Raw genomic sequence first — 23,613 nt, 5'->3', positions numbered from 1 at the left:
ACAGTGATTTCTTCTACATCTTCGTCAACCACCTGTTTAAGTATCTCACCAGGACCTGGCTCCCAGAACTCAGATTTCAACCAAAACACAGTCTCTTCTATTTCAGTCTACTAGAATTACTGAGTCAAAACCTTGTCACTGCTAGTCTAAGAAGAGTTAAGAGTGGGAGCCCTTGTCCTCCTCCCTCAACATTTGTCACCAGTGATGTCACAAAGACCTGCAAAGAATGCTCGCCCCAACCCCTCTCTCTGGTCTGGTTTCATCTTCAGGACATTCCCATGGACTGTCACATCTCCTAAGTATTTCTAGGCGCCAAAAGCTGAACTCTTAGAGGGGCCTAAGATATCCTCCTGAAGTTCAGTGAGAGTTGGTTACACAGCTCCCTTTGGTACCTTTAAAAAATTTCAACATAGCAGAACATGATCAGGTACTTCTGGCTCACTTTTCAGCATTTCTTTAAACATCTGGTTAACAACCACTAGCGTAGCTCTCTAAACCAAACTAAGTCAGTATGAGTTCAAAAATATTTCTCACTTCCATTTATTTCAAAAGTAAAGCTGTGTTTCTGCAAAGCTCGTATTCAACAAAATACTCTGTATGCATCCATTTTTAAAGAAAATATTTTATTACATTATGGGAAAAAAGCATAATCATCCAAAGTTCGTATTGTTAAAAAAATTGAAAATTTATTTTAGACAGCGTGTCGGTATATTCTGTTCCGCATGGGAATGATAAGAAGACTCTATATCATTACTAGATATTGCACAGTCTGAAAGAAACAAAAACAAATCACATGATCTTGGGAACCATCTCACATTATGAAAAACCTACAAAGAAAACATAAAAAAACCCCCCAACAACACACAACCTTTTCTTTCTACAGTAGCTTTAAGTTTATAATTCTTGGAATGACCATATTCCACTGAAGACCATCTCAGTGACAGGAAGCTTCATTTCAGCAATCCCTTGTGCAAATAAGATTAATAAAAAAAAAAATAATAATGCAGTGAAGTCTTTTGATACGTGTGGATGGCAATAACCACACAGCTGTTAGATCCCTGCCTGGAAAAACAAAACGGGGAAGGAGAAGGAAGGGGATTTAGGCCATAAGTTTCGCCTGCAACTCCATCTCTGCCGCCCTTTTGAGTGCAACATCCACCAGTAGCTGAAATCCACTAAAATCCTGGTTAAGGTCTGGTGGGGTTGGAGGAGGAGTGTTAAAGAGCCCACTTTGTGCATTTGCACCAGGTCCCAGTTTAGATGCGTCCTCATGGTAGGAGAGGGAGTTGTCTGTGAAGCCGTTGGCCGGGGGCTGCTGCAGGTCCGTGGTCTGGCCTACATCAGCTGGCGGGCAAAAGTGGAAAGGGGCGTCTTTCAATGCAGTCACAGTCGTGTGGCAAATCACCGACGGCCGAGCCAGGACCGATCCCGGGGAAGCCAGCTTGGAAGAGGGCACAGTCTTGCCAAGTGGTGCGGCAGCGGGAAGGAAGGCGGTCTCCTCCAGCAGGGGAATGTAGTTCTTTGTGCTGATGGAAGACTCCACCAGGCCGCCCTCGGGAAGCTTGGTCCCTCGCCGCGAGATAGTGAACTGATTTGGGTCTTTGCCATCCTTCCTCAGCATGTCAGGTAAAAGCCTGCGGCGTGCATTGATAAACCAGTTGCAGACCTGGGAATATAACGACATCTTAATTTCTACCTTCGTTCATTTCCAACTGTGTGACATTAGAGTCGTCGGGTTAGATTAATGAATCCCTCCAAGCAGTTTCCTTAACTGCAGAACAAAAGAGAGACCTACTGACAAGTTCTGACTTGCATGGCAAAGGCCCTTCCCTTGTCACAGCTCTACCCCTGGCTCCCCGCTCCTGTTACAGAAAGCCTCGGGACATCTGAAGGCTGCTAGCCCCAGCTGAGGGGTTTAGCTTTTAACTCTGTGCACACACATTAACCTATTAGCTATTGTTCCCTAGCTTAGGTTAATTAACAACAGGAAAACCTTTTCTCTCTGAAGAGAGCCACTCCTCCCACAAATAGTTACTGATTTTCCTTGTTCAACTGACTGTGTCGACAGACATAACATGAATTACCTCATTTGAGTTTGTCCTTGTTTAAATATCAAACCAGTTTCCTGGGCGATACAGGATAGTTTATAGTTTAACGTCTTTTTTCTGTTTACTACCTAAAGGAGGTTTTCTTTATGGTGTTACATTAAGGAAATTTTACTTTCTAGAAAATTACAAAATTTGTACTGAGGAATTAAACTGGAAAAATAAAGCCCAGAAGTCAACAGGAGCACTCTATATTTAGCACCTCTCAAAACCAAACCAGGGTTCACCCAAGTTCTCATGCAGCCGCCTTCCCATGAGGTGGAAAGCAGCAACTGTCAACAGCGATTCCACCAAAGGTGATCACAGAAACCGAGAACGACACATCCAAGGGACGTCACAGCTGCCAGCGGTGTCCCGGGATGAGAATCCCAACTAACTACACAAAAGCCTCACCATACCTATACTAACACACTTGAGTAGCTCTATCCCATCTAGGATGTTCCACTGATCTTAATGGAAATGATCACACGCGTAATTATGTACGTGCATGTTCCACAGGAACAAGCCTCAAGTTGCAGTTTTAGAAGTGAAGAGTTATATGTTAAGCTGCGTATCTATGACCATAAAACCTCTGTTGACAAATAAATACCTTCTCCTCACAATCAATTACCTTATACAGACACTTTATGTCCTCTGGGCTCCAATTCCACAAAAATTAGCATGCATGCTCGAATTCATAACTGCCTGTTCTCCCAGAGAAGGTATTTTATTCCCAATAAACAAAGATAATCATAACACACAATTCATTTGTATTTCTCCTTACAAGTGCCGTCAAAAGGAGAGCGAGTAACAATAAAAAAGGAAATCTCACATGCAGTGTAAAGATTTGTATCAGTGACTCGACCACAGGTAAATTAAGAAGAAAACAGCTCTTTCTGAAGCAAGAACTACCTTTTTTTTTTTTTTAATACCTGTAGTGTGGAAAGGTGTGTTTGTCGGGATAACAGCGCTTTTTCTTGCTCTGAAGGATAGGCATTGTATCGGTGCTCATATAGCCAGTCCCGAAGAATCTGCACGGATTCCTTGGGCAGGTTGCCACGTCTCCTCCGTTTGCCTGAGCCAGCAGATGAGGAAAGATCCAGTGGGACATCCATAGTGTCATCATCCTCCGTTTCACTGCCTGATATTGCAACTACACCTACAATTATAAGAAGAAAAGAACAATCAGCCTCCTAAATCCATAAACTACTCAGCTCCAGCATTCTGTAGTTCACTTTTTATTACATTAACCATCTCTACTATGAATCATGGTATAGCCTTCTATAGAGGAGATTTGTCCTGTAGTGTTAACTTGTCAAGCTGTAGCTTTTCTGTCAGCTGAACAAAACGTAGCACCAATGATCTGTTCCTAAGGGAATTCTCTGCAAACCCTCATGTTCTTGTTCCCCTGGCAACCTTTTATCTGCTGCATGTTATCAGATAGCTTCTACCTAATGCCAATATTGTCCAAATTTGCTTGCTATGGTATGCATCCAACACTTTTTCTTCAAGGATAACTATCCTGTGGCTGGGCAAAAGGCCAATATGCAAGAACTTAAATTAAAACACCCAACTCAAGCAACGGGCTATTTAATTACTTCTTAACATGCTAATGCTTCACTCCTGGGAGATATAGCTTGTAGATTTTATAAATTAATAGTTCATTCCAGATCTATCAATAAAAACTAATCGAACAAGAAAAGAAGAAAGAAAAACTGTGTCTGCCCTCACCCGAGTGGATTTTCACTTAAGAAGGAAAAAAAAAAAGTGCAGGAAAAGGAAAGAATCATGTGCCTAAGTCATGTAAGAGTCCACCAGTTTATCAGAAATTGGAGTTGTGTAATTTAATTGCACTTCTGTATCAAAGAGTCACAATCATTTAATGTTTGGGTGGGTTTGTTTGTTTTAAATGTATCACTTTGTATCCTGATTATTTTTCAACTTCATTGTTTTCATCTCATATCTGTGTGTTCTGTGCTACACTTACTACAAAGGCTCCTGATTTACAACTTAACTGCATACACCTTTTTCCTTCAACACCAAGGAAGGAACAGATTTCAAAATTTGATTATCCCTTTATATATACACTACTAGTAACATGAAGGTGTGGTATGTAAATAAAATTTAAGCAGACAAACAAGTATTCAAATCTTTAGGAAGACTACAAAAATTCTACTCCTTTGGTAGAACATGAGGAAACAAGTAGTACTGTAAAATACAAATAAAACCATGCTTTAAATACTCACTAGGTTAAGCGCATCAGATATTTTAGGAATCTCACAAACTATATATAAACTCAAATAAGGTACCACCCATTTTCAACTCATAGAATTTAATACTACTTTCAAGAGAAATTATACTGGCTTTCAGAAGCATTTTCTAGAAGCTATGGAAGGGAAATATCAATCCTTCTGTGTTTTGAACTTAGATTGAGAGGGGGAGAAACTTGCTCATTCCTAACACCAAAACTTAAAACCTTAATAGTAAAAACAAGTTAAATGTCAAAACTTTTTTTTTTTTTTTTTAAATGTGGGCAACCACCCATAATTCAAAAATTCTGTTTAAGGAAACAAAGTCAGCCCTAAAATATAAGAAATGTGCCCATGAAAGTATAGAACTATATAAAGTTATAATTACATCTGTAAGTAAAGAAATAGAAGGAATTAATGTCATTTAAAAACCAAACAAATAAACAAACAAAACCCCACAACACAGAAAGAAAAAAAGGTATGTGTGCACGTTTTCCTTAATACTTGGGCAGGGGGCAGAGGAGGACCTTTCCCCACACTTTCAAACTTTAGCCAAAGCTGACATGGAAATTATTCTTTCTTTCTGTTATGAATACTCCAACATCCTTAAATTTAGTTTAAGTTGTCCAAATTTCAATACATATTTTTGACATGCAAGCATTCCCAGCAGGATCATCAATCTGCAATTTGTCTGGCACAGTTACTTCAGTAACTTACTTAGTATTGTTTTCATTCTACCAGTTGCTGATTTATGTAACCGACAAACACCAAACTGACATACCAAATTTTTCCTGCAATGATTAGCTACATAAATTATCCAGTCACGGAACAGGAACAATAGGACAATATTTAAATAGCCAACACAAGATAAACTCTAAATTATGTAAACAGGTTCTTAATTCACATAGAAAGTATGTCAAGTTTGCTTTCAAATGATTCCAACCAAACTGCTTTGTTTTTGTCATAGCTTCACAGAAAGTGCTGTCACGCTTGTAACCTAACCTAAGAAACATGCCTTGCACAATGGGCTCCTGCAGCCATGAGGAGCACTTCTTGGAACAACAATCCTGCACAGACAACACCATGGCTCTGCAAAACAGCACATCCCTTTTAAATTCAATTTAAAAACTAGCTAAAACTAGCCTATGCTATTCAGACAATGTTTTCAAGTCTGCTGTTCTTGTTTGTCAGAAACCAGAAGTGTTGCAGCACTTCAGTGGGTTGGGTTTTTTGTTTGTTTTTAAATATAACAGGCAGCAAGACAGGACCTTGGAAAACAGCGAGAGGCAAACACTGAGGGCTGGAAGTAAGAGGGAAGAGAAGCCAAAGAAACTACTCCTGTGAGAAAGTTAGGTGTCTAATGGTTTGCAAGCCATATTTACGTGGCGTAAGAAAAAGTCCTCCAGACACACACCACCCCATCTGGAGTAACCTCTCCAAGATCTAACACACAGCTAAAAGACCCCACAGGAAACTCTCTGGATCTGAAAAAACTGATTTGACAGCAAAACTTCTTCTAGAACTGTTGCTCTTTTTCACGTGGAAAAATAAAAGGTGACAAAATACTGTCTGAAAGCCAGCAGCATAAAAACGTTCGTCTATTTTGCAAACATTATCTTTTGCTAAAGTAAAAGTTGCCGTCTGACTAACAACCATAACCTACCTAGCCAGAAATGAGTCAACAGCGGAGCCTGCCCTTTGACCTGCTGGCTTAGTGTGTCATATTAATTGACACAGTAAGTTAGTGACACAAAGCAGGTTTTGGTTAAGCAGGAAACCCAGTGTAGTACAACTTCTCATTTAAATAGATGATCAGCCCTCTGAACTTGTAGCAGATCTCTCTGGCACGGTACAGAGCGAGCAGCAACAGGAAGTCATGGCTAGAAATCTCACACTACCCCAGCTGATATTTTTTTTACTAGAGCAGGAGCCACGTTGTTGCTGTCAAGGTTCTGTTTTCATTAAAGCATTCCTGCTGATTACAACCCAGCTTTGTTTTTCCGTCTTGTTAGTAATCAGGCTACTCGCTGCTGGTTTCCTGTTTTAACAGGGCCCAACTGAAAAGACTTCTGGCTAGGCTCCACGGACTGGACCATTGGCTTACTGTTATTTACACCCAGAATAAAGGCTTGTGGACACGACAAGTAGCCCCGGCTGACCTACTAATTTATTTCGTCTTAAAAGCAGACTAGCACACGGTTATTTTACGTCTTCTCCTAAATGTGATTGATCTAAACAGAAAAACTGTTTTAACAGGACTAAATTAAAGCAGCACAAGTTTGTTTGCAGAGAGGTCTAAGAAACAAGACAAAATCCCAGTTCTCCATTCCAGCCATCGCCACTCAGATGAGCAGTCCATGCTACTAATGACCCAAGAACTCCATGATCAGAGTCCCTTCTTTATAAATTACTTTATCCTCCTAGGTTTTCAACTGAAGTCATGTACATGATTGAACGCACTGTTGCATTGTATCACAGCTTAAAGACTTCACAGGTCCTCCCGTGATCAGCTCAGGGAAGATTACACCCAGGATCTCGAGCCTAGGCTCAACACTCAACCGTTAACAGATTGAAACAACTTGAGTAAAAGTACAGAGATGACTGAAGTTGATTTCAAAATAAACTACTGCTACTTAAGAAGGCATGCTGAAATACTTTGAGGGGGAGGACAAAGAATTTAGAGAGACTGAGACAAATGAAATGGAAGTTAAGCAAATGAAAAATTTAGGCTATCAGGGAAAAAAAAAAAAAAAAACCAACCACAAACAACTATCCCATTGTGTCGAGGAAGAACTTCACAGAGGAAGTGGCAGAAGCCAATTGTTATTCAAAACAGGACAAAGTAGACCACAAGGAACAATCTCTGCCCTCCAGAGAGGGGATGGACAAAAATCACCTTACGGGAAAACCTCCCACCCCATCCCCTTAGGGTTGTCTGAATTTTTTTTAAGCCGGATTTTTTTATGAGCACAGATAAACAGAATCAGTTCCCATCTAAGGCCCCGATCCTGTTGTAACCAAGTTCAGTAGGATTCCTCACATGTATAAACTTGAGCACATGCCTGTGTCTTTGCAAGATTGTATTCTAAATCAGCTAATTAACAAGCTGAGTATGTTCAGTGTGATTGCTATCACGTTATTATTTGTAAATGAAACTATCCACAGAAGAGTCCTCGGGGTTTTACTCCACAGCCTGCTAGCTAAAATCAAAAACACAATCAAAAAAACAACCAACAAAAGAAATCCAACACACAAAAAACCTAACTAAAATTTAATGTGAATTTAAAAACCAACAACAAAAATAAATTCGTTTAAAATTATTAATAAGTAACCAAGAACTACAAGGATGCAGAAGGGAATTTCCACAGCCAAAAAAACCACAAACTTTTTCCTCTGAATAGGTTTCATAATTGAGGAACCAGCTTATTTGTGTTCCTCTACATTTCACAGCTTCTAAAGCAGCCAGACTTGGCTATGCTATACTTTTTTTTTTTTTTTCCTTTAAACGGGATTTTTCTAGGAGTGGAAGCAAGAAATCTGTAACAAAGTCACTCTTTGAAACTTCTTGAATGAGTCTCACATGCCAGGAGGTCACAAACAACTACAAGCCCCACCTTTAATAAAACAAAGGCACCCTAGCCCTAACACCGTTTTAAAAGTTTCTGTCTTTGTCTCCACACCTTTTAATTTCTGCCACGCAAACCCCAGGCCCATGGCCCCTCTCAAAAGTTCTCCCTCCCGCCTGTCACCTTTCATTGTTTCCATTGTTTCAGCCCAGGACTTGCAATCCTCAAAGCAGAAGATCTTTCCTCCTCTCTCTCTCACACACCACATACACACACACACAAAGCCCTACACATGCATACCTAGAAACTACGTCAGCGTTTTTCACACGCATTTATTTCGGGGGTGGCAAGAACAACAGCTGAAAGTGCAGGGAGTTTGGTATTTCACCAACCAGCAGCTGCCCTCGGGGAGAGAAGTCTGAACAATGGAAGCAACAGCAGACAGGAAACCAGCTCACCACTGCTGTGCAAACAGGGAGCATAGGAATGTCCTAAAAATAACTGGGCTAAATTAATTCAGTGAAACCATTAAAAAAAAAAAAAAGGAAAAAAAACCCCAAAAACAACTCGCCTGCCATAAGGTTAAGAATCTCAACCTACCTAAGATGACTAAAACATTTTAAAGTCAATGCTGCCACTGTGTCTAGGCACAGAGGGCTGAGCTCGGCATGCAGCACATGTTGTGATCTCAGAAGCCGCGCAGTTCGCAGGCAGGCTGAAACGCGCCCAGCTCCTGCGGGAACTCCAAACGCTTCGCTTTTAAACACCACCCTGCCCGCTGTTTAAACTTCGTCTTTGTGTCTTAATTCCCTTTGTGTGTGCTCCTCTTAGACGAGTGGCACGTCCAAAGCTTCTTACGAGGGCTACAAACCATATTAGTACATCACGTTTCCAGCAGTCCAATGATTTCACGAACTACATATGCGTTAATTGCTCCAAGGATATTAACAATGAGCGAGGCTGCTCTACTATAGAGCCGCAGGAATGCGTAGTAGGGGAAAAACAGCACAACTCTGGAGTACTGAACATGCGCACTGCTCCCCTCTAACCCTCCACTTGGGATAATTCTAATGGTCTTTGAATGCGAAACACCCTTCGTCCACACTAAATCGCAAATGAAAAGATCCTGCTTTGCTATAAACTTCTTTCCAGCCAGCGCAGACGTGTTGAATCTTAAAAGCACGTTCCGCGTCTTTGTGGCCAAGCGCTAATTTAAAGGCACTTAGAGCACAAGCGCAGAGAGTAACAATCCTCTAACTGTAAAGTTTTGTCTGCAAGTTAACACAAAGAAAACTTAAAAAGCCTTCTTTTGGGGGTGGTGGTGGTGTCTTCCTCCTTTTAACTTCAACTGTGTCGAAACTTTCTACTTTTTTTTGTTTTAAGGGATAAAAGACAGGGAAGGAAAAGGCAGCAACTTGCAGCAAAACATCGCTGCCGAGGCCGCGGATGGGGTCTGAGACCCTGCTGCCGCTGCCCCCAGCCCCACGCTGCCGTGCCCGCTCCCCCCCGCGCCGCCGCGAACAAAGAGTTGCCGGACGGGCGCGGAGTTGCGGGCGGCCCCGCTTTCCTCGCCCCAAGTTGGTAAAACGACCCGTAGCCTCGCCCCCCAGTTACCGCGACGGCGGGACTCGGGGCGGAAAAGGGACAAAAACCGTTTTAACGGAGGGCAGGGGGAAGAGGCTCGACCGAGCGAGTGAAAACAAAACTTCGCGGAGGCACAAAGCGGGCGGCTGGACATGTTTTTGACAGGGAGCCAGCAGCGCCGAGAGGCGGCTGCCTCCAAACAACAGCCCCGCATGTTTTGTCTAGAGCGGAGCATCCACTGCCATCTTTACACGGGAACTCGGCTGGGGGGTGGGGGGGCACTGGGGAGAAAACGGTCCAGAAGAAAAACAGACTTCGTCTGACTTAGCAACAGCCGCCCCTCTCCCTTTCTCCCCCCCCCCCCCCCCCCGAGCCGTTCCCCTTGGGAGAGGCACGGAGCACCCCGCTTTCTCCCATCGGCCGAACACCCCCATCACAACTACCTTTTTTACTTTTCATCTTGATCGCGAGGACCGAGCCGCCGCTGATGCCGCCGCCGGACACCCCGCACACCGACCCAAGTTTCTTTCCCTTTGCCGGACACTGCTCCCCTTTTAAACTCGGCAAGGAGGAGAAAGACAACGACGACGACGAAGAAGAAGAAACACCACCGCGGAGCCTGGCGCCTAGTCCGGGGCCGCGCTGCTGTCAGCAGGAGCCGCAGGGCTCTGCCTCCCCGGGGCTTTTCTGGTGCGGCCGCTGCCGGGGTGGGCTTCCCTCCCCCCTTCCCTTTGTTCCCTTCTGCCGGCGATTGGCCCTGGCTGGTTAAAGTGAGGAAAGGCACGGGAGGGAAAGGTACACAGCGCCCGCCCGCCCTCCCCCACCTCCCCGCAGTGAGTACGGCAGAGTAACCGAGCACTGCACTGGCACCCGCGGCTGCCGCGCTGCCTCCTCCTCCTCCTCCCCCTCTCTCCTCCCCTCCCGGGCTGCTGGGGCTCTGTCAGACGGGAGGGGAGGGACGGGCCGGCGGGGGGGGGGGGTCCGCCCGTACCCGCTCGCTCATGCACACACAACGGCGGCGTCGGGGGGAGCCCTCCGCGCCTCCCGCTCCCTCGCCTTTCTTCCAGCAGACGTTTGATCATTAAACTGGAAGGAGAAGGGGGGGGGGGGGAAGGTAAGATTTTGACAGCTGCCCTTGACTAGCCTCCTCCTGTTGCTGCCGGATGAACCACCCACTCCTTCGCGTGAATAGAGAGGAGAAGAAAGGCGAGTACGTACGGCAGGAGAAGGAGCCCCTCCAAAGACCAGCGGGCCCCGCCGCCTCGCCTCCCCGGCGCCCTCCTCCCTGCTGCCGAGCGGCACGGCGGGGGGTGCTTCGCCTCCTGCCCCCCGATCCCGATGGCACCGAAGGAGCCCTGGCCGGCCGGCGCTGGCCAGCCCCTCCCGCGGGGGAAGGCGAGCCCCATTTCTAGAGTTATTTTTACATCAGTTCGTAAAGGTTGTTTTTCCTCCCCATCCGCTCCCCCCCCCCCCCCCAGCCCGTTGGTTTGGCTACGACACATGTTCATAGCTGCAAAGAAAAGTCTCACAGCTTGACTCACCCCTCTCAGGCGAGCACGTGGTGCAGCAACAGTTTATTTTCCTCCGGGATGAGAAACGCGGCACTCGCGAGCTGCTTGTTTGCGGGGGGCTCGGTCCGGCTTCCCACCGACCGGGGGGGGGTGGGGGGAGCACTTCCCGAACGCGGGTGGCTTCGGGTCTCCGCGCTTCCCCGCCGCCCCCCCCCCCCCCGTCAAAGCCAGGTGCCCATCGGCGCCGGGCGCGTACTTCAAAGTGCCGAACGCCGGGCTGCGGGCTGAGATTTCACGCGCGAAGATTTCGGCCTGGAAAGCAAAAACAAGCCGCCTTGCCTGAAAACACGCGTGCCGATGTAGCCGTGCTTTTTACACACGGGAGTGCGTATATTTATATTGCTCCTGCACCGCCACGTGCTGGGCTGTTTGCGGACGCGGAGGAGCGGGGGCAGGCACTGGGGGGGTTGAGAAGGAAACGCTTTGAACGGCTGATAATGAATTCCTACGGCAGAGCAGGGGTCCTTTCTTCCCCCACCCTCCTGCTCGGCGGTGCGGGCATCCACGCAAACACGCGTTCACATTAGAAGAGGAAGCAACGGCGTTCTTACGGCAGATCCTCCCCGAGCACCCTGTAACTATTTTTATGTGGCGTAATTACAGTGACCTTGCTGGAGATAAAACAGCTGTTACATCCTGAATAGGGGACGTGTGCGGGGGGAGGGCCGCTGGTGAGTCACGTCAGTTAACAAGGCCCCAGTGTTGGCCGCTTTTGGGTGACCGTTGGGGTAGGTCGCTGGTACCCGGTGTGCCTGGCTGTAGGCTAGCGAGCCGGGCCGGGCCCGGCCCGCTGACTCACGACTCTGGGGGCCAGCACCGAGTCAGGCGGGCGGTTTGTACAGCGCGGCGCTGACTGAGCGCCTGGCGGCGGCGCGAGCCGCGCCGTTACCCGCCATCCAACCGTCCTCCACCGGCCTTTCAGGCCGCCTTCCCGCCGCGGAGCCGGCATCGCCCCTCGGTTGTGTCCGGTTCGGATCGTGCCCGGGCGGGGCAGCTGGGTGAGGGAGCTCGGTGCTGCCGCCCCGTACGGTGGCAGCCCGGGGAGGACGAGGCTCGCTCAGGGGTGGGTGTTTTTAACCTGAAAAGAAGCGAGCCGTGTCTCCGAAGGACTGGTGACTCAGGAGAGGGGGGAGGTTGTGCGCACACGCCACCGTATTTTTTTTTTCCCCTTGTTTTGTTTTTGTTGTTTAAAGTCCTGCTTCCCAGCTGTGAGGGCTGACTCTTCAAACTGGCGTTTTGAGCGTCCGGGCACGGTCATGCCAAAAAAGCAATTACGGGAAGTTAACAAAAGACACGTCAAGGATTTGAAGAGATTTCCCTTTCTCCACGCCGCCCAAGCCGCCTCACGCTTGCTTATTGTCCTTGGGACTGCCGGCAAGTTTGTGAACCAAACTTTTCCCTTTTTTTTTCTTTTTTTTCTTTTTCTTTTTTTTTTGAGGTTTGTTTGGGTTGGGTTTGGGATTTTTTTGTTGTTGTTTTGGTGCTGCTTTGGCAAGGTCACTTTTATGAGGGGAATAAAAAAGTTTTATTTTCACACTGAGCTCGGGCTTGCTTTTAAGAGTGTTAGGAGCAGCCTTTCTAGCTCTGTTGGAACGTTAGTTCCTAGGAATTTTCTGAAAGGATACTTGGAGAGGATTGATTCTTACTTTGTATGGCAAATTTTTAGCTAGTAGCAGTGAGCAGCGGACCAGTGGGCGTTCATTCCTAGCTCTCCAGGTACAAAATGCACGGAGAGGCATTTTTTTGAACCAAATTATTCTGTGGATGGGAGTATGGAGAGGTGTATCCGTAGTTAGGAACAGTGGGAAAGACAGAAAGTGGGCTTGTGCAGGGCACCTTGCAGTTGTTGGTTGGGGCAATACCTTGCGTCTGTCTACAAATTCTGGCTAACTTTAGCACTTTACCATGTGTTCAAGGTGGTAGGGTAGATAACCTTTGCAAAAAAGTAGGGAGGGTGAAAGAAACCCCCTGCAACCTTCTCTACCATTAAAGCCTCAACACACCTGAAACAAGGTTGTATCTAAAGAGAGACCAGGTGATTTTCATGTCTGTCCTGAGCTCAAATCTAATGAACGGATCAACTTGATTTTATAATGAATGCAGTAACCTGGTGGCCCATAAGTTGATGAGTGTTGGTATTGGCTGCTGCTTTAGGCAGAAGTAGACAGTATGTAAGACAATATGTAACTTTCTGTAATTTTTCATCTTGGCAAGGCTGTGGTTTTTAGTATTGCTTAATCTGCTGGAGCTGTATCAGCACTAATAATCATGTCTCACAAGTAGTTCCACTACTCACTGAGCAACTTTGGCATCTTTGCGGGTCCTTGGGTAAGTACTGATACACGTGTGCATCAAGACACATCTGTGCCGACAGGTTTGGACAGCTTGGTTTAGTCAGAGCAAGTTCAGCTCTTTGTGGACCCACCTGCATAGACATGCTGTAAGTATTTGTAAAACTGGATTCCAAGAAGGGAAAGAACTAAAACTGGAGGGGCTAGATTTTGAATTGCTCGATGATTTTCCATATCATAGGTTTATCAATGTTCTGTGGTGATGCACACGTGCTTCTGTCCTGTCACACTGCCACGTGTGGTATCTTCCACAACTAATTGTACATTTCTTTATAAATGTTTTGAGATGCTGGGACTGTGTTTGCCTAACTACTGCTGAAGTCCAAGGCCATGCTTTGGGTATAGAAACACTTAAAAGGAATTACTCTGGAAAGTTGAGACCTAGGCATCTCAGGCTTGTGGATATTTGTTATCTTAGTCTGTTTGTTCCAATTTCCCAATTATAAACTGGAGAGTATATTTTTTTCCCCCCACTTTGTAGGATGTTATGAAAATAAATCCATTGATCTTTGTGGAATGCTCAGATGCCATTGAAATGTTTGTGACAAAATTTATTCCTTTAGAACAAAATTAAGTAGTGCACAGTAAGTTAAGCAGGTCATACCGTTGGCAATGAGAATAAAGCAATGTAACAAATAACTGTTCTTCCAATGAGTAAATCTGTCCTATGCATGGAAAAAAACAGGAATTGCTACTGTGGGTCACACCCATTCTTAACCTTTTCTTATCCATGACATTGACTAGTCTCATATGTATCACAGGAAAAGGAGAGGCTACAGAAGACAGATGTGAGATAATATTTTCTCACAAATGTCCTATCCAAATCTTTAATAGTTTGATATAAGCACTGGAGTTTAATGTAACATCAAATTTTGTTACTGAGGTAGCTGGATGGTCTTTATACTGGTATAAAAGTTTAATAAGTTTAATATCTCTCTAGCATTAAAACTCTGTAATGGCAGTTAGTGGCAGAGTAGCATGTTGGTTGTGAATTAGTTAAAAATGCATTTATTTTGATTATTTATTTAATTGAATAGCCTTTTCTGCTTTAAGACAATGAAAACAGAAGTTCCTGGTTTTTACTTTCTCTGTATCATTCATTATTTTATATATTTTCATCATTTCTGCTTTCTGAGATAAAATTTTCCACTCAATCTCTTTTCCTTTGAGAATTACTCCCAGCTTTTGATCATTGCCTTGGTTCTCTACCAAGTCTATTTAGTCCTACAATATTCCTTCTTTCAGTAAAGGTGACTTACGCTGCATGCAGTATTCTAAGCAAGGTTATGCATCTGATTGCAATATATATGTATTTGATATTACTCCCTGACCTATTTCTTCCAGAATCCAGCATGTTAGGCTTTATCTTTGGTGGCTGCTACACACTGAGCACAGAGTTCTATCAACTTGGGAGGTTATATAGCTTGTTTGAAGTTTCTCCTGTGCATGGTTTCATGTTCATCTCAGTGCTGAATTTCTTTTGTTGTTGCATTGTTCATTGCTGTGAAGGAAGTCACACTGAAGTTATTCACAAATCTCCCTTTTCACAAATATATTTTTGATAGCTGCAGACTCTGCAACCTCACTGTTCTTTACCTGTCCCTGTTTCTCCCGCTGTCACTGGTCTGAGTTAATATATAAAAGAACAGTGGACTGAGTATAGGACCTGAAAGCACCCTGCTGTTAACCGTTTGTCATAATAAAACCCAACCATTTAATTTTACACTTAGATTCTCTTGCTCCAACGAGATAGTCATTCATGACAATTGTTTGCCTTTTTCCTCTAGCATCGTCTTCATTTCTTCAGTAGCTCCTTGCATGGAACCTTGTCAAAAACCTTTTGGAAATCTAAATAAATTATGCCAACCAGCTGTGCAGCCATAATTAGCCAAATTGCACTTTGCCTCCTTTGTGCAAGGGCAAAAAGGATAAATCAAAGTCCTGAAGACAATCCTGAGATTTCAGAACTTCTGCACAATAGATTCTGCGACTTGAACATGCTTTTCACCTTTTTTTTTTTTTTTTTTTAAATGTGGATATTCTTGTGATTATTGAAGATCAAACAAGAACAAAAGCCCCAGGAATTCTTTATGTAGAATCACGCTGACTCCTGTCTGGTATAGCATCAGGTTTGCAAGCTTTTGTTTCTCAGCATGGATGTTAGTATGGACTCAACGTAACGGGCAGTAGTTATCTTTCCCAATGAGGATCAGCTGCTGGGTTTCCAGTCATTTACTGGCAAAGAGGAGCAAAGGTTTCTGTAGTAGGTTCTTATGCAGAGTCTCTCTCTGAGGCCTCCTTCAACTCTTCCCTGCACCAGCTCTTGCTCCCTCATCTCCACATGGTCCTCCCCCATTTCTGTGCCTCAGTATATACGCGTATGGAAATAGAATATTATGATTACTATAGGGGCAACTTAAGTATATGCAATAATGTTAGTTATGATTACAAGACAATGCAGAAACTTCATAAGTGGCATAATTACTTGTGCTCTGAGACTAAAAGCTGTGCAGATACTCTGGGGAGTAGTTTATGAAACTTCCATTAATGTAAAAGCAATTTCTTCTCCATAGTTTGAAGTCAGACCACTGTGTAAAATTAAAAATAAAGTGAATTATAGGTTTAATCTTGCTTGGAGTAATGGTGTTCACTTTCAGGTTTTAACTTAAAATAAAAGTACAAGTTTGATACAGAACAGACCTCATATATTCCAGTTAGGCAGAAAATGGTAATTTTGTCCACCACATGCACATCTCATAACTGCTTTGCCCCCTTGTCTAAGGAGGGGGGCTCTGAGTCTGTTTTCTTTTGTGGCACATAAGTGAGCCTATCAAAATCAGAATGACAAATGACATGATCGTTGACAGTCTCAGCTTAGCTCAAGAGATTGGGGCATGCAAGGAAACAGATCCCTCTTTTCTGAAATTTGAAATTGTGGGTGCAATTTTGCGATTTATGTAATCACTTGTTGCTTATCTGTAAGAAGTTAAGCAAGTAAAGTGGGTATGGCTGACCAAAAAAAAAAAAAGTGGTTTTAGGGTTGGTTTGGTTTTTTTAATTGTGGTACGGCTAACTCGTTTTTACCACAGGCTGGTTAGTGCATACCAAAGATGAGGCAGGTTTACTGCAAGGCGCCCTGAGCGAGAATGACCTCGCTTAGCTGACCTTGGCTAACCAAATACTAGAATGTCTATCTCCACTTAAAGTTTTGCATCAGCAAACTATAACTGTACAAAAATTACCCTATAGAAGAGCAAAAACAAACCTAAGAGATGCCTACACTTGATAACTGATACTTTTTTCAGGGCAGAATGTTAATTTAAAATGAAATAACTCTTAATAAAAGTATCTGGGCACTTTTATTCTGTTTAGCATAGTCTAAACAAAATAACTTTATGGTCAGCCAAGTGTTTGCTTGGTTGAATCTATAGTAAAATTTTGTTTTTTAAGAATTATATTTCAGGAACATTGTCTCTTAAGTTATTTCTGTCCTTACAAGATGAAGTTAAGTTTGACTTGCAGAAGTACAAAAAATGCAGTCATAATGTGTGTAATGAATTATTTATTATTACGCTAAATATTATTTGATATAACAATAAATAACAATTAGTTTTCTTTGTAAGAAAAACCTAACTTGGAATATTTGTTATGACCTGTGAACTAAGGAAGTGATGGTACCACAGACCAATACAAGCAAAGATGACTATTAGGGAAGAAAAGCTCAAAAGACTGATTTCTCAAAAGTGCTTAATACTTTAGGGAAAAGGAAGTTCTTGCTGAAGATGCACTGTTGCCATTCCCTGTCTTTAGGATGGAAGACTTGCTTAGAAAATAAGAATGCCTTCTAGGACTGTAGATTTTCCAAGTCTTTTTATAAATGTGGATACTATTAGGTATAGTATTATTGAAAAAACCTATTCAGATATATAACCTCGTGTTCAACAAAGATTGAAAATGAGGCAGATTAGTTAAATAGTGAGATTTTCTGACAGGTCACAATTAAACACTGTAGGTTGAATTTAGAAGACTTTCCACTGCTATCTGTGCTCTACCTGCTCTGAATATATGGTGGGACCTTTATTTTCAAGGTTGTCTGCTTTGTACTTTTATAGATACTGCATCCGCTTTATTGTTTTTGCTGATTGTGATTGTTTTATTGATCTTCTGTATTATACAATTTAAAATTAATGCTTACATCATTATAAGTAAGCTGTAAATTTCACGTATTTAAGTACAAACAGAATATTCTTTCAATATCATAGATTGTACAGAGATTTGAGTGACCGGTCAAATTTACAGCATTATGGCACAGCTTCATCAATTGAACATATAAGCAAGCTGTTAATGTTAGTTTATTTACTGAGCATTTATGTACGTAGGACTCAGCTGAAAAGATTCAGTGCCTGCTTGAGAGGCCCAGCCTAAAGAAACAAATTTGTAGAATTAGGGACTACTGCAGCTGTCTTGCAGGGGATACCCGTGAGCCGATCTTTTCACCTGGGTGGAGCCATGAAAAGGATGTTTGACAGCTGAAGAAAGAGGTTAAGTTTTCGCTGCTGTAAAAGGTGTGTAAGGTTTTTAAAGTGACGGGTAATGGGTGTTGCCTACCTTCCTATAAAATCCTGGACATACCCTGAGGCACTAGTCTTCCGAAGGCAGTGGTGATTTGGGACTGTGCCTGTCTGCAGTTACAATTTAGGGCACCAAGGAAGATCACTAAACCTGCATGTGGCCCATCACAGTGTGACTGTTAGGAAACGATGAGAGCGCTACAGCCTAAGGAAAGGTTTCATCATGGTTTTGTTGTTTTCTGGGGAGGATCACAGCAATTGGGTGGGGACTTCTGCTCTCTCAACCTCAGTACTTTTGTACTGGCGAAAATAATCATAGAATGGTTTGGGTTGGAAAGGACCTCAAAGATCATCTAGTTCCAACCCCCCTGCCACGGGCGGGGACACCCTCCACTAGACCATGTTGCCCGTTAAAATAAGTCAGGTGTCAGTGCTTGATTTTAAAACCCGAATTCTGAAGGTTTGCAGATAAAGGAGGAATGACCAGGGGAGAGAAACAGGAATGCATGTTATCTGTGTTCAGTAATGCTGACGTTTCTGAGTCTGCATGAGGCTTCCTGCTCTCTGTGTAGCGTGTTCTTCCTACGCGTGAGTATCAAGCACTTACTAGGACAGCCGCCTTTTTCGTTCTTTTTGGATGTATAGGATCCAGTCTGATGAAGGGAAAGGGCTACTGCTCACTGAAAGAAATAGCCCATATAGTTAAAAAAAAAAAAAAAAAGGAACCTAGACACCATGAGAAAAGTGAGACAGAGCTTTTTATATAAAGTTATTTTGCCTATGTCAGGATATTCCTTGTGGATGCTGAAGTAGAATGATGTAGCCTACAGAATTGTAATTTTCAGGTTTGTTTTTTTTTTTTAAACCATGGTAAGTTGGTGAAGGATAAACTGTAACCCAGGAGCATCTCAGGATTGGATTTTTTGGAACATGGCACTTAAAGATGTGGATATTCTGGGCAGTCCATAAGCAGCTTGAGACAAATAGCTTGTTTTGTGAAGGCCTAAGGCAGCCCATCACCAAGTAATCTTTCACAATGTCAGAAAATGATCATGAGGGTTCATGGATCTCAAAACACAATGACCCTATGCATGTCCGTTTTGGGCACAGTATGGGACCTGTGGCAACACCTCACTTTAAATTGTGTGAGAAGCCTTAACTTACTGTAAAGTGAATGGCATCGTGGCAGGCAGTCCCTAAAACTGATGTATTCAAACCATTTGTAAGATTTGGGCATTCGGATGTTCTTAGAGAGTAAATGCTCAAACTGTCCTTCACACAATTATTTTTGTGATAATCTTCATGATTTTGATCGTCTTCGGGAGTCTTTAAATATAGTCATCTCAAATGCCAGAAATCACGGGGACATTCTCAGTACTTCATGGGTGCTCTGTGGCCTGCATAATTAGCTAGGTGATAATTGTTCTTTGTCCTGCAGTAGGCAGAGCGACATTGTTCTTTCAGAGAAGTGGGTGATAACTGCCCTGGGAGCTCAGGGAAATTGTGGTAATGCATTAGGAGACGCTGGATCCTCAGTGGAGAGTACATTAGCAGCCTGACTGAAAGCAACCTTGGATTGAATACTAAATTTATAGTGTGGAGATTTCATGTCTTGATAAGAAGGGGACACTTAAGGCAGAAATGTAACTAGATGAACAAACTGTATCCTTGTGGAGCAAACACGAGTCTTTAAATAGCTGTTAATCATATGTTGTTCTGTTACCTATTAAAACGCTAAAATCTGTCTCTTTTTTCCTTCCCTGGCATTTAAGAGGCATAGTAAGAGCTACACATCCTATTAGGAGTAAATATCAGAATCTCTTATACCTCCCCTACCTCTGCACCCATTATGAGGTGTAGCAAAACCTGACAAGTCTAAGTAAGGTCACTGGTCTCCCGAGGAGCTGGAGTTGAATCAGCTGGATGCTAACAGTCTTACGCAGGATCTTCAAATGGCTGAGGATCTGACTTCAGCTGTTCAAGATAAACCTCAGGTGTGGAGCTGTTTGATTAACTGGTTAGTCCTGAAAAGTGTAACAGAAGGCTACAGCAAGTTGGAATGACTTTCAGTCTTTGTGTTGAATTGTTTGCAACTTTACAAGGTGTTAATTGTCTCTTACCTGTGTGCAGTTAAGGCAGATGATTGACATCTGCTTCAATCTCTTGCAAGTGTGCTTGCAGTCACAAATCTAAGCAAGCTGCATGTAGTTAGGTCCAGGCTAGTATTTCTATTCTTAAATCGTGTTAGTTGAAGATTGAGTAGCTTCCCCTTTGAAGATAGAACCTTTTAGCCTTAAATGTGAAATTAAAATGTTGAAAGTTTCAAAAATCCCGTATTTGTTTTTTTACTTGTTAATTAAAAGTAATTGATACCGAACCAATGTGTTCTTACTCATTTCTCTAGGAAAATAAAACCTGCCAGGTTTAATACTAGATAAATCATGTATACCTGCAGTAAACTCTAGTAGACACAAAGCACTCAGGTTGAATTGTTAACCTATACCTATTCATGGTTAACATAACATGCCCAACATGCTAAAATATAGAAGTGCCCAGCTGTGCATGATGATGTCATGTGGCTAGCAGGAGCCACATTGCCATGAGCAGTGCTGGTCAGGAGGGCAGTAGAGCAATAGCTGCTTTTGGTGAATCTCATTTCTCCTAGAATAAAGAGCCTTTTAGTCAACAGTGGTAACTGGATAGACACTGCATTGTATGTGATGTACAATACTGAAACAAACATGAAATCTGGGGCCAAAGCGGCCCTCACTGAGAGTTTGGAAGATTTTTGGGGAAAAAGGGGAGTTTATACAATGCAAAGGCTAACAATCTGTGTTCCAGTTACAGAAGTTGGAAATCCTGAAATAAATTTAGCCCTTTTTTTTTTTTTTTAACTTTCCTGATTCTTTGACCTAGACGCTGAACCTCGTATTTGAGAGAGACAGATTATGTAAGAGACAGTACTCATTGCTTGGTAATTAATCTGGTGGTAGTAAGTGTCATTTTCCAAAACATGATTTCTCAAATTGTTTGGGTTTTAGAAGTGGAATTGTATACAGTTAACGCATCTATAGTCTTGGTATGAAAGCATGAACATTGCTAATAAAACAAAATTTAATTTCATGGGTAATCTAAGAGGAAAAGAATAACAACACAGAGTGCATTTATCTAATCTTTTTTGCTGGATCCTGTTAATATACAGAGCACTTCAGACATGTTCTGTTCTATACTGGGTTTACAAATATGTATGTACTTACGAACATATATATATACAGTGTAGTAACTGTCCTCACCTTCACTGTTGGTGTAAATCTTAAAACACAAAGCAGAGAGCATTAAGCACTGTTTGCATACATCTGTATATCTGTGTGTTTGCAAATATGCACACAATGCTGTTTGTTATACGATTCTGATAAAATGCCATTGCCAAGAATCAATGTTCCTTGCTGTCTTAATACACTAATAATAATACATGTGCAGATGGAAGATACTATTTTGCAAATTTGGTAACTATTATTTTTGGAAGGCTTAGTGAATGGAATGCCTAGCAGAAATGATCGTTCTGGTGTGCGTGTTGTGCCAACATCTGCTGGGAAATGAGATGCCTCTGTAAAAGTTCTCTGTAGACTGGCCAAAATTTAAGTCCTGTCCAAGTGACAAGTGTCATGCTAAATTAATTTTGAGCACTGGTAACAGTATGATCTTGTCAGTGTGGCATTCCTGCTTCACTGATTGAGATGTAAGGCTTAGTGTTGATGAAACACCACACTAATATAGCCATACTTTTCACTCTCAAAGCCAGCTTCAGACTTTCATGTCCACATAACAGTGTTGTACATGACAACTAAGAAAGTCATGCTGATAATTATTTTCAGCAATACTCTTTCCCTGAAGCGGCCAGCTTGTTAACCAGTGTTTCAGAAATACAGAGACCCTGTCAGAAATGTCCATTATACTTCAAAAGTGTAAAATTCAGTACAAATAAGATAAGGCCAGTTGGTGGCCCGATGTCAGAAGTAGCTTAAGGCAGCAGAAAGGCAAGCAGGTGTTGGTGGAGTTAAATACAAGACCACCTGGGATGGCAGACTACGTGGACAAGTAAGCTGTTTTGAATGGGGGTCTCAGTATTACTCAAGCAGCCATGCTTAGTGTTTAGATGGTCTTAGAGTTTGGAAGCGAGACTTTGGCCTAGTTCAGATTTATGGAAGAACTTCCATGGACTTAAGTGAGGCAAGTGCTATAACTTCTAGTTTCTGCTAGCATTCATAGATGCTGCACTTCTCATTAATTTAATGTCTGCAATATGAGTGGACCTGATCAGCAAATTAATAAAGTGTAACTTGCTTTGACAGAGCCAGAGGAAGATATAAAAGAGGTATACTGGAGACAGGAGAATGAGACATGCTGCAGAAGAAACAGTGAGGCTTCCCATGAATGCCTGGTGATGGCATATTGTGCTTTGCTGTCAGTCTGTTGACTCATGTACACTTCAAAAGAGCTCTCAGGGGAGCTAGTTAGGCGAGTGACTGCCTGATGCATTGTAAATCACGGCAGTATGTTTTTTTTGTTTGGATGGGCCTTGAGTGTGCCTAATGCTGTTTTGAAACATCATCTAATGCCATTGGAACTCAGGGATTTCAATAAAAGTGGGGCAGAGGGATAGGGAAAACATGTCCTCACAGATGTGATCAGCCAGAGCTGCTTCTGGGTTGGCTGGTCGTCCGTTCTTTAATATCATGTACTGCTCCTGTTCAAAGCTAAGCAAGCAGCATGAACCATGAGCTTCATGGAAGGTGAATAGAGATGAAACCAAAAACTGAGTGTGCTCTGTCTCTGTGGCCTATCTCAGGGAAGCTGTACTCCTAAGACTTGGTCACAAAACAGGGCAAAGGCTTCAGAGGGGCAGGGCAGGGGTTGGTGCTGCCAGGTGCTGCTTTGGCATGAAGTTTCCTGTTAGGAACAAACGAGTACTTCTCTAAGGAGCAGGTAGTAAAGGGTACCCAGTGGCACTGAATGAACCTTGAAATGTTGCAGTCATAACACTATAGAAGAACCAGGTCAGGAATTTCAGCTGGGATTCCTAAGGAAAGGAGGTTTACACAATTATGTTGCCTTTGTCGTCTGCCTGGGTTCCTCAGTAACTTTAGGAGTTGTAAGCTGGTTTCACATGAATTTTACGGAATGCAAAAGTCCTAAAGATGCTTTGTTCTTGATGACAGTGGAGTGGGTAAAGGCCTGAATCTCTCCACAGAAGGAAAGGCTTTGACAGGAGTTCAGTTATGTTCTTAGACAGTGACAAACCCACAAGGGGGGAATTTTGAATGCCCCAAGCACAAGAGAAAAGGCAGTCAGAGATTGTATCTTAGTTGAAGTGGGATAATACAAACATGAGGCACAAAGTTGCAGGGAAACTTGAAGAGCACTTAACTCCCTGTGAAACTCTTTGGGTCTTTTAAAGATTTGATGGATGACTTGTGTTTGTAAAGCCAAAGTTGGGCTGCTTACAGTTACAAACCCACAAGCCTAACTTCGGTGATGGCACAGATGATGAGTGACTGATTAACACCAAATCTGATATCTGCTTGATTTCTCTCAAAAAAAACCCCAAAAAACGAACCTCATAACCAACCAAACTAG

At 43.0% G+C, this 23,613-nt stretch overlaps 1 protein-coding gene across 4 annotated transcripts; it reads right to left on the bottom strand.

Moving 5' to 3' along the window:
* Window positions 1-606: 606 nt before the first annotated feature.
* Window positions 607-11,134, bottom strand: TGIF1 (TGFB induced factor homeobox 1). 4 transcript variants are annotated; one of them, XM_075744324.1, is made up of 3 exons: window positions 11,025-11,134; window positions 3,017-3,243; window positions 607-1,666 (listed from the first exon to the last, which is right to left on the bottom strand). In XM_075744324.1, exons 2-3 carry the CDS (start codon window positions 3,197-3,199, stop codon window positions 1,100-1,102), a joined length of 750 nt encoding a protein of 249 aa, XP_075600439.1. In that variant the 5' UTR covers window positions 3,200-3,243; window positions 11,025-11,134; the 3' UTR covers window positions 607-1,099. The 4 variants fall into 4 exon arrangements, with proteins under 4 accessions (XP_075600439.1, XP_075600438.1, XP_075600437.1 ...); XM_075744323.1 differs by lacking the exon at window positions 11,025-11,134 and adding an exon at window positions 10,702-10,837; XM_075744322.1 differs by lacking the exon at window positions 11,025-11,134 and adding an exon at window positions 9,927-10,512.
* Window positions 11,135-23,613: the final 12,479 nt, after the last annotated feature.

This window comes from Balearica regulorum, chromosome 2, assembly GCF_011004875.1.
Source record: "Balearica regulorum gibbericeps isolate bBalReg1 chromosome 2, bBalReg1.pri, whole genome shotgun sequence".
In the NCBI taxonomy this organism is placed as follows: domain Eukaryota; kingdom Metazoa; phylum Chordata; class Aves; order Gruiformes; family Gruidae; genus Balearica; species Balearica regulorum.
The sequence above is the reverse complement of the archived record's forward strand: the minus strand, read 5'-3'. Positions and strand labels throughout refer to the sequence as shown.

Coding starts and splice junctions, on each gene's coding strand:
- TGIF1 (XM_010298485.2), bottom strand. CDS start 8,167: ATGTGGTGTGTGAGAGAGAGAGGAGGAAAGATCTTCTGCTTTGAGGAT. Junction 3,244..8,082: donor AACAATGGAAACAATGAAAG/GTGACAGGCGGG, acceptor TTATAATTGTAG/GTGTAGTTGCAATATCAGGC. Junction 1,667..3,016: donor CACACCTTTCCACACTACAG/GTATTAAAAAAA, acceptor TTATATTCCCAG/GTCTGCAACTGGTTTATCAA.